Below are 18,926 nucleotides of genomic sequence, written 5' to 3'. Positions count from 1 at the left end.
TTGTGCCTGTGTGGCCAGGGGTTGATCCTCTTTCGTCAACCAGAAGAGGCTACTGCAGAAAAGAGTTGTGAGCTGAGGCTTTTTTCTGCCTGTGGATGCATCTTAAAAGCTCTGAAGTCTCTCTTGCACTAGTCTGGTGTAGACATGACTGTGCAAAGCTCAGTATAATGTACTGCTGGGTTAAGTGCAGCTGTTTGCTGAGCTACAGAAGCTGCTGAGACAGGATGAGAGGCTTTGGGAAAACAACTTGCTATAATAACCGGCCTCGCTAGCTGCGCTGTGAGGCTCCACCAAAATGACTGATGTGCATGAGGAAAAGTAGGCAAACAAAACAGCTCTTTATTTGCCTGTGGAGCAGGCAGTAGCAGAATCTGTATGTTTTGCTCTCTTGTTTTCAGTGAGCTGTTGGAAAACATGGCAGGTGATTGAGAGATATAAGGAGCAGGCTTGGGGGTAGCTTGGTAAGAGAACTGCAAGGTACAGGAGCAAGAAATAGTAGTTTGAGGGACTACTTCATCTCGTGAAGAAAGGCTTAAGAAAGAAGCAGTGCATGGAATCAGAAGTTTAATACAGAAAAATAATTTGAAATAAAATGAACTCATAAGTTTATTCACTAGAACCAGTTGCCAAAAGAAGCAGCAACGTTGCTTCATGGCAGACAGTACTCTGATATTCTGACTGACTGGGGTCCTGTAGAAATAACTGAGTAAAATAAAAGGTCTGAGCCATATAGAGGTCACAGAAGATGCTCTCATGCAAGAGCTCAACTATGTACACCATGGAATACTGTGTTTACTTTGTAGACAAAAACTTCTCTGCCTTGTCTGTTGGTGGATCTGTGGTTTGGCTGTCTCTCTGTTTTTTTTCCATACAACTAGCTTTGCAGCTGGCTTCTGAGTAGGGCATTCCATCATTTACTCTGTTTATTTTCTCTGTAGTGCCATTAATGTGTAGCATTATAACACTTAATAGTAGCTTAATGAACTTCAAGCAGCATTATTTTATGAGCAGAGAGTGAGGAGACCTCTTAATGTTAATTTGTGCCTCTTTTTAGCAGAACTTTAACTGTGATGTTGCTGGTTTGTCGCTGTGTGTGCTTTTGTTTTATTTGCTTGGTTCTGCCTTCTAAATCAGTGTGGTTTTTTAATACTCGGAATTCACTTTGAAGGATGGGTTCTTATAACCAGCAGTCTTTCCCTTTCCTTGTTGTTTAGGGACAAAAGAATGGACCTCTCACGCACTGTGATGTGTTCTAGTCTAGACTGGTGCATTTTCATTCTTCCTCCATTGCAGAATAATGGTAACCTCCTTCTTCCCCACAGGGTTCTATTGCCCACTTCTGTAGATGTCTGTATCTGCCTTATTCCCAAGCTGTATAACAGTAGCTGCAGCATCAGTGTAACCCCTACACTTGCTGTGTATTCATCACATGGGGCGATCTAACAAATGAGTATACAAGTGTGTAACACTGATGTTACCTTTTGTTTGTAGCTGTTCGTTGCTGCCCTTTTATCTGTTTTATACCTACTCCCTAAACTCCATTGGAGGTTAGGCTGCATGTTCAGGATAGATGGCTCAATATGCGAGTACTCATTGAAAGCTTAACACAGCTTTTTTTAAGCTTGTTCTAGAGTGATCTAATTGTTTACTGTATTTCATATATAAGTAGTTTAAATGGATGTTTATTATACTACTGAATGCTTAAGTACTTCAGCAAAACCTTTTTTAATATGAGAATGATGCTCTTATGCTCATAGTATCTATATAAAGTCAATCTCACTAAAACTCATATATCCACTTGGCATCAAGCTTGATTCTTGTTTGGGAACAGACTGAAAAATAGCAGAGGACTGACCTGTTAAAAACGATTTGTAATGAAGCTGAGAATTTTACCTGCTGTGAAACAAACCACCTCTCGCACATGTTGCTGTCTCATGGTCATGACTGGAACTAAGAAGTAATTTGTAATTTAATTAGGAAGTTTTAATTTATTCACAGAGTGATTGCAGTCTCAAGATGGATAAACAAGTTCTGACAGAATGGATGAAGGTTTCTGCATCTGTGCTGATCTTTTAAGTAGGAGGTTGGAGCTTTCTAAAGGTGTCCCTGGGGATCTCTTGCATTGCCATCTTTGAAGAGGTCACTTTTAGAAGTCAGTAAAAGAAAAGCTCTTGGGTTGAGTTATTGCTGTCTCTGACTGCGATGCAGTTAGTTTGCAGTGAAGTGAATAAAGTTTGCCTGTGTCTTGGAATAAAGGAATCCTGTGCAAATATGTATTGTCAGCAGTTGTGCAAGTCCTACAGAGTAAGAAAGACAAACAAGTTTGGCATTCATTATTCTTAGCATGACTTTGCTGTTTCCTACAAGTATGTGGATTTGCTGCTTTTTCTCTGGTTTGCTGCTGAATTCTGCTTCAATGTAGGACATTGGTTAAACACTTTGTTTAAATTTAAATCAAAAATAGTTCATTTGAATATGTGGCTGCTGATTTCTTATTTGCTTTAAAACTTTGTAGTAGGAAAGCTTTGTAGCATACATAGAATCACAGTTGTGATTATATCAAGTCAAAATATCTGTAACTTAAAAGCAAATTATCTTATTGCCTTTAGTATACACCTTTAAAAGAGAAGCTGTCCTTCTTATACAGCGTTCAGTGTATTTTTTTTATGAATCGTGTTTGTATTTTTTTCCAATACAACCATGTGAATTCCTGAAATTGAGCCCATTTTTCATGTTCCTCTTAGTTTTGATGCCTGAAATTAGTGTTCTTGTTGATTATTTTTCATACCAAGGCAGGTCTCCATGGATCTTTGGAACTCTTTAACTGGCTTCCTTGCAGGTTTTTCCTCCAGCTGATATAAACTGAATTCTAAATGTTCCTTCTAGGGAGGAAAGATTTTGGTCTTTGCCAGTGCAATTTGGTATCTAACAACTAGTTTGTGTTTGCAGCTTGCCCCTCCAGTCAGGGTAGGTGCTGGAGCCTCTTGAAGATGGGGTGCTGCTGCTCAGGTGAGAAACCAAGGTTCTCAGTCTTTGCCCAGTGTTCTACTGCAGTCAGCTCCTGCTGACAGTGATCAGAGCTCAGGATGCCCTCAAAGGAGTTGGACGTGTATGTACATGCTTGGGGATGTTCTTACCCAGAACTTGTCTCAGAGAAAGAAAAATACATTTATAGGGCTGTGGTTTTTATGTTGGCCCGGAATATATGTAGTAATTGTCATAGGAAAGGAATCCTCATTCTTCACAGTGTTTTATACCTTAATTATTGAAATTCTGTGCAGTGTTATAGGGTTGGTGGCTTTTCTCCCTGTGAGCACATGCAGCATAAAAAGTAGTGAAGTTTAAAAGCTATATATATGTAAATCATGCTGAGCACAGGGTGATGGATAGATGTATAAAGAAGTGTCAGGTTCCACATAAGTGTCTTCAGTCTTAGGGTGTGATATTTTTGTAATAGGTTATTTTTTTTTCTGTGAAGTTTAAACTATCATAATGGAATTGAATAGTTGCTTTGTGATAATGCTTATCCAGTGCTTAGATGTTACCCTTCTGGTACCTGGTGGGTAGATGGGAAGTGAGGTTGCCTTGGGTCCAATAGTTATAAGCAGAAACAATAAAATATAGCTGATAATTCCTTGCTTTGTGTAGAAGGAAGAGGAAGGTTCTACTGCTTTCATTGTGTAATTGTTGTTAATATTTATGGCCAGAGGGCTTTTTGTCCTACTTAGATGTAGGTTTGCCATTACTTAGTCCTCCTATCAAAAGTTAAGTGTTCTGCTTTTGTGAGTTAATTTAGGCAGTGCTATCAAGGAGATACATGGGAGGCTGGAGTTGTGCTTGTATGTTGTGGTTTGATAACGCTGTGCAGCATAGGCCTTGTTTGTAACTTTGCAGTCTGGGAATAAAATACTGTGATCTTTTGGTTTTTAGTGTGGAAACTGAAGCTGTGAAATGAGGAAACACTTTGCAGTGTTGTAGAAGATGATAATTAGAGTACTTAAAATTGCTTTATAGCTTATATGCAGGCTGTGAGATAGGAGTAGTTCTCTACAAAACATAGTGTTGACCTGCACAGAAGACCTGTGCCATTTTAAAGCCACATGGTCCTTCCATGCTCCATACTTTTATTTCATTAACAACAGCTAAAGAAATACACTGTGGAGGCACAACCAAAATAGGGAAGTGTGATCAGATATAAGTCACTGTAGCATATGTAGGTTTTTTCAAGTATATTGCCTGATTGAATTTTAGTATTCTTATTCTGCTAGTGTGCTTAATTAAGACTTAGAACTGTTGGTTATCAAATCCATAAGCCATTTCTTTCTCCACAAATGGATTTCTTATATTGTTCTGTTACTTCCTACCTACTCAACAGAGAACAAAAACATTTATTGGAACAATTTAAATGTGGTGGTAGTTCCAAAAGAAAACCTTTCAATTAAAAATATTCTGTTTTCTGGATACATACTGTCTATTTAATGGAGGCAGCTGCCAAGCTTTGACACCTTTTTGGCAGACACAAGTCCAATTGATGTGTCTGTACCAAATAGCATCTTTTTTATTTTAAGTCTGCAAAAGGATTGTAGGAGTTATTTTCACTTTGAAGTTCTTCTTGTTCTCAGCAGCTGCTACAACCTCTTTTCCCTCAAGGAATAGCTGAAGATTGCTATACTATCACCTCACTGATAAATGCTTTTGGTTGGGTTTCTCACCAGTTCATTGACCTATAATGCCTATGTGAATCTTCAAAAACACACCATACTTTTGATGGAGTCAGAAAAGGCCAACAAATGTGAACAAAAACAACAAAACCAGTGATTTCTTGGTATACCTTGCATATCTAGACCATTATGAAAGTAGAAGTAAATGATTTTGTTGTAATTTGATGTGAAAATAAATGCTGCTTACTAAAGGGGGGTGCATGTAACTTGGTGTGGGGAATGCTGTTCTTAACTCTAGTCATTTTTAACAGTTGTATGGAGAAATAGGCAAACAAGATAATGGATATGGTGGCATTGAATGTCAGATTGCTCATACAGTTGATTTACATGGGCAAGATTCATTTCCTTCTATAAACTGCTACTACTTTACTACTTTAGCTCTGATCTCAATCTTATCTGGATTTGGTAACTTGAGAGTTATATGTCAGTTTAATTTTTTTGATAGCATAATGCTGTTGTTAGAGTCGTAACACATAAACTTTGCCTATGACTTCAAAAACGAATTCTTAAGTCATGGAGAGAACTTTAGGAGAAGTTTTTGTGCTTAACCACTTACACTCTAATTTAGAAGTACATGAAACATGTCTGCATCTCTGTAAATAACCATTCTGACAAAACTAGTCCAATCTGGCCTGCTTTTCCAGTAAGAGGCTTCCTGTATCTATAAGGAAAAATTGGCTGATGAAATGCAAGCTGTGAATGTGATATGCCTGGCACCATTTCTCTGCTTTTTAAGTTTGCCTCGGGGAAGTCTAAGACTGAATATATTCAGCTGTTCTAACAGCTGAAAATGCCACCTATTCCAGAGAGTGGTTTGGTTCACTGCAGCTACTCTAACATTTGTCATACTTAGCATTTCAGTTGTATGATTTTCTGCATTTTGCTGTGAAGTCTCCATAAAAGTGAACTTGTTCCAAACTGGTGTGTTAATCAAATATTTGATAGCGGCTTGTTGCTTGTGTATTGAGTTATGGTATCTCACAGAGTATCTTCTTTAACAAAGTGTGAACTGTAACAGCATGATATGTTTATGCAGCTCAGAAATAACTTCTGGTAGTGCCAGTTCAGAGTGAATCTTATTCATATAATTTGGAAACAAACTAAATGCTTTTTGAGATATATATGGGAAAAAATAACTTGCTAGCCTAGAAGATCTTAAATCTTCCTGGGTTGTGTTATCCTTGGTTGGTACAGATGTGTAAAGCAGCTTGCAGTGAAGTAGCAGAGGTACAAGGCTTGCTCCAGACAAACTTGATACCAGATGCTCCTCTTTAAACATATCTACTTCCATTAAGCAATGGAGGAACTATATACTATAGACATTGGCATAGTCCACTGATGTAAGACAAGCATTGTGGATACCAAGTATTCTTGGAAATGTGGATTTACACCCAGCTGGTGAGATCTTGTCCATTTCCTCGCAAAGCTCCAAGATGTCATCTTTATTTCTTTTTCCTAGTTCTGGTGCATAAATGGGTTTAGAAGAGTCTGTCTTGGCACATGGAGATGCGGTGTTCACAAAATTGTTACAGCAAATTTTAAGTAAAGTCCTTTAAAGATGTCTCTGAAACAGTCTTTTATATCTCCGTGCTCCAGTTGGTTAAATGGATTGCTGTGTAAAATATCAGTATGATTTAACAAGCTGTGCTTTCCTTTTTCTTTTCTATTAAAGGACTTAGTAAATATTGAGATGTTTTTGACTGCTAAAGAAGTGGAAGAGTCATTGGAAAGACAAGAGACTATGACTTGCTTGGCTTGGTGTCATGATAACAAATCCAGGCTCAGAAAAATGAAGGTATGAAAACAATGTCAATGTTTTGCCTAAGCAGCGGTTCTCTAAAGTATTTGGTTATTTGATATGGTCAATTTGGTTTAAATTATAGGTTGTGAATAAAGCCATATGTAAAAGTAAGGGAAGTAAGTACAAAATGTATTTGTTAAGGTTACTGGTGCTGAGCTAGCCCAAATGAATGCCAAACTTTAATGCGATGTGTGTAGTAGTGTCTCAGAGCATGTGAATCTGTGTGTATAGCACTCAGTATCCAGCTGAGAATGTAGCTCATAGTTCATATATGAACAGTGAGACTAATTTGTAAGCCTGTGTCTGAGAGGAATATCATATGGATTTGTCTTAATATTTTTGAAGTGCAATATATGTAAATATAAAACTAAGCAGACTTGAGTGAAGAAGTAGCTTTTTATGAGGGAAGTACTGAGGACCTTCTTGCAAAAATAAAAGCAAGTCTTATCGAGTAACAAACACGGTAAGTTGACTTCTAGCTATTGAGTACTGAGTGTGACCTGAACATGCTATTTCACTGTGTTCCTGTGCAGTTGGTTTAAATTTCCTTGACTCTTAAATTCTACATTTAAAAACAACGTTATAGTCTCTTTCAGGGCTTGCAGAAATCTGTTTGACTGTATTAATCAGAATCTCTACTTCCTTCAGTGGTTTTGGTGTTTTCAAACTAAGCTTTCTTTAAGGAAAAGATATTTAAGTATCCTTAAAGATAAGCAATGAGTGACATTCTCTGTCAATCGGGCACCAAAATGAGAATGAACCAAAGATGGGACACAAGAGTAAAATGACCAGTGATTACCCTAAAGAAAATGATCTTTTAATGGAAAAACCATTAAAGGAAAACCAGAATTGGCATGTAAACAGCATTGCATAGCTATACCACTGGGAAAACATATGTATCTATATAATTTTAATACAGCAAGTTATGGAAGAAATTAACAGCCGAATATCTTTTTTCATCCCTGATCTTTGCCAAACAAGTAAGGATAAAAATTTTCCCTGTCATCCTTTGAGAATGGAAGAAAAATACTGCAAGCCCTACTCAGACAGTCTCTGCAGATTGGGTTTTCTTGGGGGATGGTAGGGGAGAGCTGTGAGACTTTTCTTTACTGCTGAAACATGTTAATGAAATAACTGAGCCATTGGGATTGGTATCATTAACAATTTGGAAAGTTTTATTAATTTTCTTTAATAGAAACCAACATAACCAATATTCTAAATAAGGCTTTTGTGTAGATCTGAACAAAAGATCTTGAGTTCTATTTGAAAATTGCAAATAAAAAGAAATCTTAGTTCTTTGCAAACCATGGACTTGAGCACAGAGAAAGGTGTACTTGGAAAGTAACGTACTTCCCACTCCTTAAACAAATGTACCTTAACAGGACAGAACGTATCACTTTAAGCAGCTGACATTTCTAATCTCAAGACAAGAAATTGCTGTAATGTGCACATCAGAGACCCCATGCAGTTAATTAACTGAAATTTGGAGTTGCTCAAATTCCTCCTGAAGTCACTGAGGGGTTTTGGATGGTATTGTACTGATGGATGATAAACAAAAGGCAACTGTTCATCAGAAGCTTTGGGGAACAGAAAATAGATTTGCCTAACAGAGCAACTCAGTGTAATTCAAAAACACAGTTATTTTTTGGGATTCAGAAAGGGTTCTAGTTTTTGGTTGTTAGGGTAATAAAATAGTTGACTGTGTCCTTATATAGAGGCATAATGGCTTGTTCTTTTAGGAGGGAGAACCTTTTTAATTCTATATATATATAAAATTTTTAATACAGAATTTTTTGTGAACTGATGATGAAATTTGATTTAAAGAGACACTGTCAATTTCATTAAGCTTCAAATTATATTTTCCCCAAGCAGGTAAATGTCACTTGGTTTCCTTGTTTGAGATTTGTTTTCAGCATGGCTTTTAGATGTTTTGACAACAGCAGTGGGTTAGAAGCTTGGAAAAAAGGGAGCTGGGGAGAGAAGGACCACAGCAGTCTAGACTCAGTGCTGCTTTTCATAAGAGGAGGGTGCTTTCAGAATGAGTTTAAAGACTTATTTCTTCCTTGCAGTCTTTTGGGTCAATCTCTCATGTCTTAAATCGGCCCCAACCTTCTACTGAGTTATTGCTTTTAACTTTAAGATAGTACTGAGAACTCACCTACTACTCTTACTTGCATCCCAAAAAATGATGATTTCAGTCATCAAGGAAATGTTCACTTTTTGTAAATACTGAAGTTTGGAAGGAGCTTTTTGTTTGCTTTTAGGGAATTGTGTTGCTGTCTTGTCTGTAGACAGCATTTCTACTTTCTCTGCATGAATACCTAAAAGCAAGCAAACAAGGTTGCATGTAGTTAACACTTCTTTGTTGTGCACACATAGTATTTAACATCTGGAGAAAAGCATGGTTTTGACACCATCTGAGACCCTGTCTTGTCTTTGATTTCAGAGCTGTCTGGAGTTCAGCCTAAGGATTCAGGAGTTCATTGAACTCATTCGACAGAACAAGAGACTGGATGCTGTGAGGTATGAAAACAGGATGTTTTACAAATGTTTCTTACAGCAATAGAATGCTTCATCAGTAATGTGACTGTTATTGCAATACCTGAAAGCCCCATAGCTGCCACTAGTCTTGATAGTGTTATTGTGATCAGGTTTTGGATTTTAGTTGAGGTTATGGTGTTTTTTTGTGTTTTCCAAAGGTAAGGTGTCAGTCCAGGTGCAACTTTGAAAATCTGTTGTTATTTAAACTCCACATCTCCACAGACTCCACAGTTAAGGATTACAAAGCTGGTTTTAAAACTAAGTATTCTGGTGGTGTGTAATGAACGTACTTATCTTTCAAGATGTACAGGTAGTTTCTGGTAGGAACTCATTGCAGTTTTGTTACAGGAAGTACTAAAAGGTGAAAGAAACACATCTGAAGCTTAACACTTCATTTGACTGAATTGTCTCCTGTTTTGTTCTCACTAATCTTGTTTGTTATAGTTGGGCATTAGGCTAAGTTTGCTTTTTGTACTTCTTGTATTGAATGGATAACTTGGTAATTCCTTGTTATGTGATAACAAGTCATGTCTCATTCCATTTCCCTAGCCCCAGATAAACTCAGTATCCATTTTATCGCTTGAACTAGTTTAACATTAGAACTTTGAGAAGAAAATAACACTGCCCAAGGTGATGTGAATGAGTGAGAGTCAAATTAGGTCTGACCATGGCCTGGCTTCAACCACAAGATGGTCTTTCTGGCACTTACAGTCTATGAGTCAATTTATGCTTTTCAGTTTGCAGTTTTGATGTAAAGTCTTGAAATAATATTCCAGGATAATACAGGAACCAGTTCTGCTGAAAGAAGTGGAAATTTGATAGTGTGACTATAAAATGTGTTGATAATTCTTATAAGGAGTACTTTTTCCAGCACCGTAACTTTTGATGCAGGGGCAGAGCTGCTGGATCTTAGACATGGAGAAGGTTCTGGTTCTTTTTATCTTTAAGGATATTTAAACCTAGGGTGAGATGACAAGCTTTATGGACAGATTTCATGCTTCTTTAATACAGTGCAGTGATATCTGTTACACCTTAAGATTTCTGACAAGTTTTATATTGAGGAAGTGGTAAGTATTACTGCCTTTGAAGTTGTACTAGAAATTGAAACCAGCAGGAGGTTTGTATTTTGTGGAAAAGCTGCTTTTCGCTCTGAGGAGTGCGGAGCTGTAGCAAACATCAAGTATCATAAGCATAGACTGAAAGCATTCTTAGCTCTGTCATCTGCTTTAGGTGTAGCAATTCCTCTGCAGGGTGAACCAGGTGATTTCTCTTTGAATAAATGGATGAGAAACTTGGACCTTCTTGAATTTTGGAAGGAAAAAGTAGCTCAGCAGTGTTGGGAGGCCTGATGTTAACACCTACACCAAAATGACTCACCTTTTAGTTTTAGGGGTTATTTCAGATGTTATTTCTGATTTTGTTCAAGTCTCTTTGTTGGCTTTGAGACACCTCATATCATTCCTGCTTTGCCCTACTTGCACCTAAATGGTTGTTGTCTCTCTTATGACCAAATATGCAGTCTGATGAAACTGCTAAATAATTGTAGCAGGTTAATAATTGAAGGATGGAGAGGCTACACACTGTCATTAAGATACATACGCATATTCTTTGATAGAGCTCTGAGGTCCTAAGGAATTAAGCCAGGTACTTAGGAAAAGGATGAAAGACTGAACTACTTGGTCTGTCTTCTGAAGCCTGTTGTGCCCTTTATATCCAGTGAATACTGTGCCTTTGTGCCCTTAGCTTTACTCTCTGCTAATTTTGCTTCTTTGCCAAATGTGCAGTCATGCATCTTAACAATGAATAGTCCATGCTCAGAAAACTACTTTTTTTTGAGCTTCAACTTCCTTATGTAGCTTAGAAAATGGGGTGGGGGTAGAGCTGGAGTAAAGAGATGGGCTAAGAATTGGAACAAAGTAACGAGTTCATTCTGCATTCTGTTATTGATTCTGGAAGTTTGTTTCCTCCCAGTTCCTTTTCCTTCTTGGATTTAATAGAGTCTGTGAGCTGTTGCCCTCATTTTAGGGCCCAGCGCTCTTGACATGGGATAATTTGTACTTTCATGGGTGTTTATTGATTTATGGCTTGTTCTTTTACCTTTGAGGCTTTCTTTGTAAACATGTGTTAAAGCATATTTCAGTCCTTCAAGATTTAAAACTTGTATGTCGTTCTACATTGGAAATGAGCTTCAATGTATTGGGGTGTTGAGGTGAAGCGTGTAGATTCCACATACCTGTTGAAGTTCAGGGTTGCCATGTGTTTACACTTGGCAGTTGTAACTTGCCAGAGGTGATAACGCTGCTTTAATTTTATAACTTCTCAGAGAAAAGGACCCACAGAAGGGCTTCTCAATCCACTTTAACTTGATAGTTTCTGATGATTTTGTACATTGAGTTCAACTTCTCAGTGCTGTCTTGAAGGAACGTGGTTTAAAAATTCAGCTTTTGACATTATGTTCTAATCTGCTTCAAAATAAGTGTGTAATAGGGGAAGATACTTGTAGGAGGGTGTAGCATAAATCTTGCTGCAAACCATTGGAACTTGTGTTTTTATTAGCTTCATTCTGTTAAGTGCCTGCAGCAGGATTCTTTCAGTATTGTGTCCGTAGTGCAATAAATAGGTCAGGCATCCATTAGAAAGCAGAGAAAGAGGCTGTTTACCAAGTAGTTTCCTGTACGAGTGGAACTCAGAGAGCTGACATTTTGTTGAGACGCAGCTGGTGTTTAAATAAGTTTGAAAGCTTTGCTCGCTGCCTGCTGCGAACCTCCAAAGTGCCACACTGCTTTTAGGATGAAACTGATGGGAGCCTTAAAAATATTTATCTTATTAAATATGTGTTTGAATTTCTGTAGCTTTTTAGAATAGAAGAAGCACAGGCTGACCTTGCTCTGAGGTAGCTTATCAGAGCAGTTTTCAGAGAGCTTGTTTCAAGAAGGTACAAAAGCTGTTTTTTTCAATACAGAGAGTAAATCACTTCTACCTAAATACATCACAGAGTTCTCAGGCTCACTCATCAGCCTGTAACTCCTACAGTCTCTTCAGGTTGCATAAAGCCCAGGGCTGCTGCAGTAGCAATGAATGACGCTCATTTCATGCTTTCAGGGCTCTCACTAACTTCATTCTCCAAAATCTGACAGCATTCTGCTGCTTTGCTGTTGTGGGGAGTCATGGATGCACAGTTCTCAGCTAAAAGCTTAACAAAACAGCCTATACACTTCAGACATAAAGGACAAAACAGTAAATAAGAGTAACCAGTAACACAAACAAAATGGATGTGTACCTGTACATTCTGTAGTTTAAATACTTTCCCAAAATCACTGTACCCTCATACAGACTGTAAATCAAGTCTTCACAGATATTCTTTCCTTTTTTGGATTTGCCAAGCGTGCAGTTTTCATACACGCTTCCTCGGGCTGAAGGAACAGCTATTTCAAACAGAAGGTGTTTATGGAATTTACAGAATCACTGGCATTTGAGAAAGGAGAAGGCAGTGATTTCAGTGATGGCCCACGCATAATGATGAAAAATGTAACCCACTGCTCTAGCTATACTGACCAATACACGCTAATGCAGTAAAAGCACTGGAAGTAAGCAATGTAACACTTGTTAGTGTTCACAGTGCCTCTAAGAGTTTGACATTTGGGAAAGGTGGAGAGAATGGAAATAGGAGAATAGAAAGGGAAGGGTAAAGTAATGGCACAGGAGCATGTAAAGTGTAACTTAAATGTTTTGCGTTCACAAATCTCATATTACTGTCTCTTGCTTCCCAATGTTAACCAAAAGAAAAAATATATAGTGCCATGAATGAACAAAATTGCTTCTTTCTAAAGCATATCTTCATTTTCACTGTGGCCTGCTGGTGCACAGTAGGTGAGGTTCAGACATTAGTATCTCAGGCTTCATGGGAAGACTTCAAATCTAAGGAGCATGTTGCAAAACTGAATTACTGCCTCTGTTTTGACATCACAGAACACAAATGCTGAGTGATCTGATTGTTTTAAGACTTTTTTTTCCTTCCTCCTCTCTCCTATATCTGCACAGTAATCCTGTTTGATTGGTAGGTCTGAATTTTTGCTTTGTCTGAGCTTTCTGTTAAACAGCTCTTGCTTTCATATGCAGGCCTGCACAAACACTTGAGCATTATTCCAGCATGTTCAGGCTGCCAAGGCTCTGCTCTCAGGACACCAATTTTGTACTTTTCCTATTGTAACAGTTATCACCTGGGGAACAATATTTACATTCCTGAATTGCTCACCCAAAATAGGAAGCTGAGTGGAAACAGTCTGTCCTGCATAACTTCCACTGCTTCCTGGTTTGGGTGGGAGAGGAAGTAGGAGCACTAAAACACTGCTGAAGAAACTGTTCTCGTGGTGTTATTGGTGACCTAAGCACAGTTAGCAGAACACAGAATTAGAAGGAAAATTAAATGTGAATCTCTCCTTTGGGAGAGGAAAGCTTTGGACAATTGAGGTGTACTCTGTGCTTTTAAAATCATTACTACTTTAAGGAAAAGACTTCTAAAAGATCTATCTCTGAAAAGGTTCAAATGAGCACTCTGTGGTAGTTGAGAGGTAACTTTTTATCTTCACTCTATAACACAAGTTATGGAGAAAATACAGCACAGAGAAGATTTTTCTACATTTTAGCAATGCCAGAAATTCAATACAGAGCTGATTCTGTATTCAGTCTACTACGCAGCACTTGTACAGCCCTGTAAATAGGGACTTGGGCAGAAATGCTGAACTAATGTGACTACATGAGAAGCTTTCACACAGGGTTTTAAAGCTGTCATATATCTCTGTCTGATAATTCTCTGATTTCTCAGCATTTTGTGTATGTCTTAAAGTTTGTCTTTACCTTAAAGATGTTCATGGTAATTCTGTTGCTTCTTTCCAATATTTAAGTTTTCAACCTTATGTATCCCTTTTCTGTATGAATTTGTAGTTAAGTTACAGGCTTTTTTTCATAGTATTTAAGAAGCTGCTATTAGCAGGGTGGGTTTTATTGCATTACCCTGCAATTTCTAGTGGTCTGTATAGAATCTGACGCTGCCTCCCAGCCTATACCAAATAATCACTTTGCCAAAGGTAAATGTTCTCTTAAATGTCAATGAAAACAGGGTAGAATTTTAAATGCTTTGATTTTTAGTGGTTCAGGATACCACATTACCACATTATTGGACCACATGCCTTTCTTACAAGTGTATGCAAAAGAGCGACACATTGAGCTTGTGTAAATGGAGATATTTCTTCCACCAGTCTTGGGTCTGTCCTGCTGGGTGTAGGTGAGGTAAGATTACATGCTGTGGTTGGAAATTTGGTTTCTAAGTAATTGCAGCACAAAATTCCTAGTTATGAAGTTATTCTTGTATTCTTATATGTAGGACTATAAGTCCTTTAAGTAAACCACTTCTTTGATTGTGTATTCAGGACAGAAGTTTATCTCAGAAGTCTAACATGATATAGATGTTTCTACTTGATGTAGGAACAATATCTAACGTATCTAAATTATCTATTTCAGACATGCAAGGAAGCATTTCAGCCAGGCTGAAGGAAGCCAGCTGGATGAGGTTCGACAGGTGATGGGGATGTTGGCTTTTCCTTCAGACACTCATATCTCCCCCTACAAGGTAGGAAATGTTATGCTTGAAATTCAGTGATACAGTGGGATAATAAAACAAGCTTGTAATTTGTTTTCCATAAACCAGAATGCAACGAAGATCCATAAATAAACAGGTTTTTTCCTAGTTCTAATTTCTAAAAGATACATTTTTTTTTATAGTCCTTAATTTTAATACCAGTCCTTGCCTATAGATAATAGCAGTAGTGGAAGGCTGGCAAAAGTCCTGACATTGCCTCATATCAGCATGGCAATATAAGCACATTTTTAAACCTCTGATGTTGAGATCAGCATAGATGGTCTGAAAGACTGAATGTAAGACAGCATGAAATACTTAAATATACCACTACGACCTTCAAACAAGTTCTCAGGCTGATTTGATCTTTCTGGATGGGGGAATTCCACAGCACAGATGATCACAACAGAAGGTAATGGTGGAGTCCATCCTTCTTCCTTCTGTCTTTACTTGGTTAAGAAGTAAAATGAGAGAGAGAGCTAAAGTGGTGCAGGGTGAAGCATAAGGGCTAATATCTGCATAGTGGTAATATCACTGCCTACATAGTTTGGTATCATGTGTTTTGAATTTGTTGCTTCTGATACACAGTGTATTATCTATGAATTACTTTATTTTAAATCCTGGTTAATAAACTAAATATATTAAAATAAGTTTTCTCTTATTTGCCTCCAAGTGTAGCATGTGCAGTTGATAATATTGAACTAATTTGAGAGTGATCAGCACTGCTATTTCTCATAACAAAAAATGTTTTCAGTCTTCCTACATGACTCTTCATGGTGTGACTTTAGAGTTCACAGTATCCTTGTCTTCTGTGTATTTAGTCCCTGGCTCTCTGAAATCTCTTTTAAATGAATGTCATATTATATCCTTAGACCTGTTTAGTTTTGTTTGTTTGTTTTTGTAACCTGGAGCATTACAATGTATAAGAAAGTATAATGAAAAGATTAGAGACTGGATATCATTTGTGTCGGCTGTTTCATGTAATGCTTTAAATAAAGTTTTGCTGACATATTGTTGAGGTCCTTTGAAAACAAGTAATGGATTCAGTCTGAGTTTCTACCACTCTCAGGCTCCCCTCCAGGACAACTGGATTAGAAACAACTTATAGTTGTGTTGTGTTTTCTTTTAACAGGATCTTTTGGACCCCGCTCGATGGAGAATGCTGATACAGCAGTTTAGATATGATAACTACAGACTACATCAGCTGGGAAACAATTCTGTTTTTACTATAACACTCCAGGCAGGCCTTTCAGCTATAAAAACACCGTATCCTTCAGTGCTGATATTGCTATGGAGCACAGTGGTTTTTTTCTATGAATGCTTTTCAGAGAGTGCGAAAAAAAAAAAAAAACCAACAAATTGACAGTTACCTATTTTTTGTTTCTACATTGTTTTCATACTGGGTCATCCTTTCCATGTAGTCATAGGATAATATATTTGCAGAAGTTGGAAAGCTGGGTGAGAGCCACAGTTCTTTTAACTATTTTAGAGTTTATCCTGCTTGTTTTTGTATGAATATTCAAATATATCCTGCATCTTCAGAAGGTTGGTTGTGTTTGCAATACAATATAGACTGTTTGAGAGGGGCTGATGCTACTGATGTGCTTAGAGGAAAAATGTTACTTGGAGAGCATGCCAGGTGTGTGTTGCTCAGTGCTATTCCTTCTTGAAATCAAGCCGTTGTATTTGATATGCACAAATTAAACTTCAGTAGTTGTATTTGGTGTATAACCTAGTCTAAACTTGGACAGATTGCTGTATTTCTGATGTGTCTTTCATTAACTGATTCTTGTTGCGGTCCGTTGGTTGTACCTTAACTTGCTGTTAAATAGACAGTGCTATAAAGAGGATGGGAGTTCAAAAAACCCAGACTGCCCTGTGTGTAGCAAATCCCTGAACAAGCTGGCTCAGCCTCTGCCTATGGCACACTGTGCCAACTCCCGACTAGTCTGCAAGATTTCGGGGGATGTAATGAATGAAAATAATCCTCCCATGATGTTACCAAATGGATATGTCTATGGTTACAATGTAAGTGTTCAAATCAGTGCCTTACTGATGTCTGAAATAGCAGGGGTTGCAGTAGCTTCTTCTATCAAAATAAGAGCTGGGAGCTGGAAGCATCATCTCTATTAGTGGGGGGAAAAAGAAATAACACTTTTACAGTAATTCTTAAGGGACTGAATGTGGTAAAATTGTTTTTTAAAGAAAATACTGTAAGGTTAACATAGAAGCTGATAGTGTGAAATCAAATGGCACTGGAAATTTTCTCGAGTGTCATAATATAGAGCAAGTAAGTACCTCACGGATGAAGTTTTCACCTCAGACTATACCTTAATAAAGAAGGGATTATTTACTAAACAGTAAAGAATGTGAATGCTTTGAGATACTGTAGTGAATATTATCTTCTGATTTCATTCTTTTGCAGTCTCTGCTTTCTATTCGCCAAGATGACAAAGTAATTTGCCCAAGAACCAAAGAAGTCTTCAACTTCTCACAAGCTGAGAAAGTCTACATCATGTAGGTCTGTAGAAAACACAAGACGAAGTGCCGCTGGAATTTTGACACAGAGTACATTGGCATTCCCTGTAAAGGGGGGGGGCCTTAATGTGTGGCAAAGAAGCAAAACCTGCCACCTTGGTGATCAGACCTGTCGGTGGCATTATTGTTTCTTGCGACCAAAGATCAATGAGCAACAATAAACACTCTTTAAACAAAAGAAAAGAGGAATTATGACTTAAGTTTGTACTTGAATAAAAACGAAAAGAAACTTTGATTGTCAAGGTTTTGTAACATAAGGTCAAAAATTGGACTCTTCTCAAAAGTACTTTCATCTTTTAAAGGGTAACTCTCTTTAAAGATGGACACTTGCACTGGGGGAAAAGTTGCAACAGATTGGAACCTAAATCCGTTTTTCTTCCCTCTTCTTTACAACTGTCCAAGACCCTTTTGTTATGAAAGATTTCAGTACTACGAATATTCTCCTTTAAGCTCCTCTTTGCCTTCTTTCTGATCCTCTCGTGAAGTGATCCTGAGCGTGAATCATGTAACTTATTTCCTTGGGAAAATATTGATGTCATTGACACGAGACTGGCTTCTCTAGAGGATCAACCAGGGACTGGTTTGAAGGAGTGTAAAGTCGTTTTCCAAACCCAAATATTTTAAGGAGGTTGCATAAATATTGAGAGAAACTGAGAACATTTCAGGCAAAATTTGATGCTTGTTTAAATGTTCTTTTTCCAGTCTACCATAGTGTTAAAGTCCTTCTAAAGTTATTAGTTATGTGCATAGGGTTCAATATGAAATCATTAGTGCTACTGCCTTATTTCTTGCTTTGAGAATGTACTCACATGAAAATGAGCTGGTATTCTTAAGTGTTGGGCAAAGTTTCTGAAGATGCCTTGCAGGATAATTACATAATTTTAGGGCCTAAATAGTATTCATTACTGAAACTAATAGTTCAATTTTAATGACTACGGAACACATCCTTACGACTTTTGGAAAGAATTAAACCATTGTAGTTTAAACAAAACCATATTGTAGAGGTTTGTATTTAGCGCTTATTTTTGCATGTTGATGTTGATTAGCTAATAAAAGATTGTAAATGTAAAACATGTTAATAAAAACTGTTTTCCATTTCTTGATTATATAAAATAAGAAAGTTCCTTCGTATTTAAATGGTAAAAAGAAAATCCTCTTTTAAGGGTCGTACAAGGAGCGCAACTTCCACACGTCTTTTACTGTTATGCAAGGTAAAATCATCTGTGTTGTTTTCTCAGGCTCTAAATTAAGAGCATCTCAATCAAATACCTATTCTTGGCTTAGACTTTTCATATGTGACCCATTCACTGCTATGTTCCTGTCAGTTCTGTCACTTCCTACAGGACTCACAAAATCACAACTTTGTAGGTTACAGATTATGTGCATCTCTGCCACTATCAGTACAGTGAGATCTGCTATGAGGTATGTCTCCAAAGGTTCCATTTTCAATAAGCATATACATTATTGATGCTTCTGAACTGGTGTATCTGGAGTGCTGCAGAGCTGTCAGTTTGGCAGAGACCAGATTTTCCTGTGCTCCTTGCTGGAAGTATCTGCTTCCCTCAGCAGTTTCTGAAGTAGCAGATACAGGTGACTCCTGCTTAGGTGGAGACAGATAATGAGAGCTGGCATCAGTAACTGGAGTAATTGGCTATCAAAGTGATTTATTTTTTCCTTCCTGATAATGCAG

At 37.6% G+C, this 18,926-nt stretch overlaps 1 protein-coding gene across 6 annotated transcripts in view; it reads left to right on the top strand.

The window, feature by feature from the left end:
- Window positions 1-18,339, top strand: part of MAEA (macrophage erythroblast attacher) — a 44,982-nt gene extending 26,643 nt beyond the window's left edge. For all 6 annotated transcript variants that reach the window (XM_015862576.2, XM_015862572.2, XM_015862571.1 and 3 more), the window contains 6 exons: window positions 6,394-6,516; window positions 8,969-9,045; window positions 14,584-14,692; window positions 15,831-15,964; window positions 16,531-16,726; window positions 17,124-18,339. In XM_015862576.2, the coding sequence (XP_015718062.1) occupies window positions 6,394-6,516; window positions 8,969-9,045; window positions 14,584-14,692; window positions 15,831-15,964; window positions 16,531-16,726; window positions 17,124-17,219 (735 nt within the window). In that variant the 3' untranslated portion in view covers window positions 17,220-18,339. The remainder of the gene's footprint in view (window positions 1-6,393; window positions 6,517-8,968; window positions 9,046-14,583; window positions 14,693-15,830; window positions 15,965-16,530; window positions 16,727-17,123) is intronic.
- The last annotated feature ends 587 nt before the right edge of the window (window positions 18,340-18,926 follow it).

This window comes from Coturnix japonica, chromosome 4 (assembly GCF_001577835.2).
Source record: "Coturnix japonica isolate 7356 chromosome 4, Coturnix japonica 2.1, whole genome shotgun sequence".
Lineage (NCBI taxonomy): Eukaryota > Metazoa > Chordata > Aves > Galliformes > Phasianidae > Coturnix > Coturnix japonica.
Note: the sequence above shows the minus strand (reverse complement) of the source record. Positions and strands in the feature narration are given on the sequence as shown.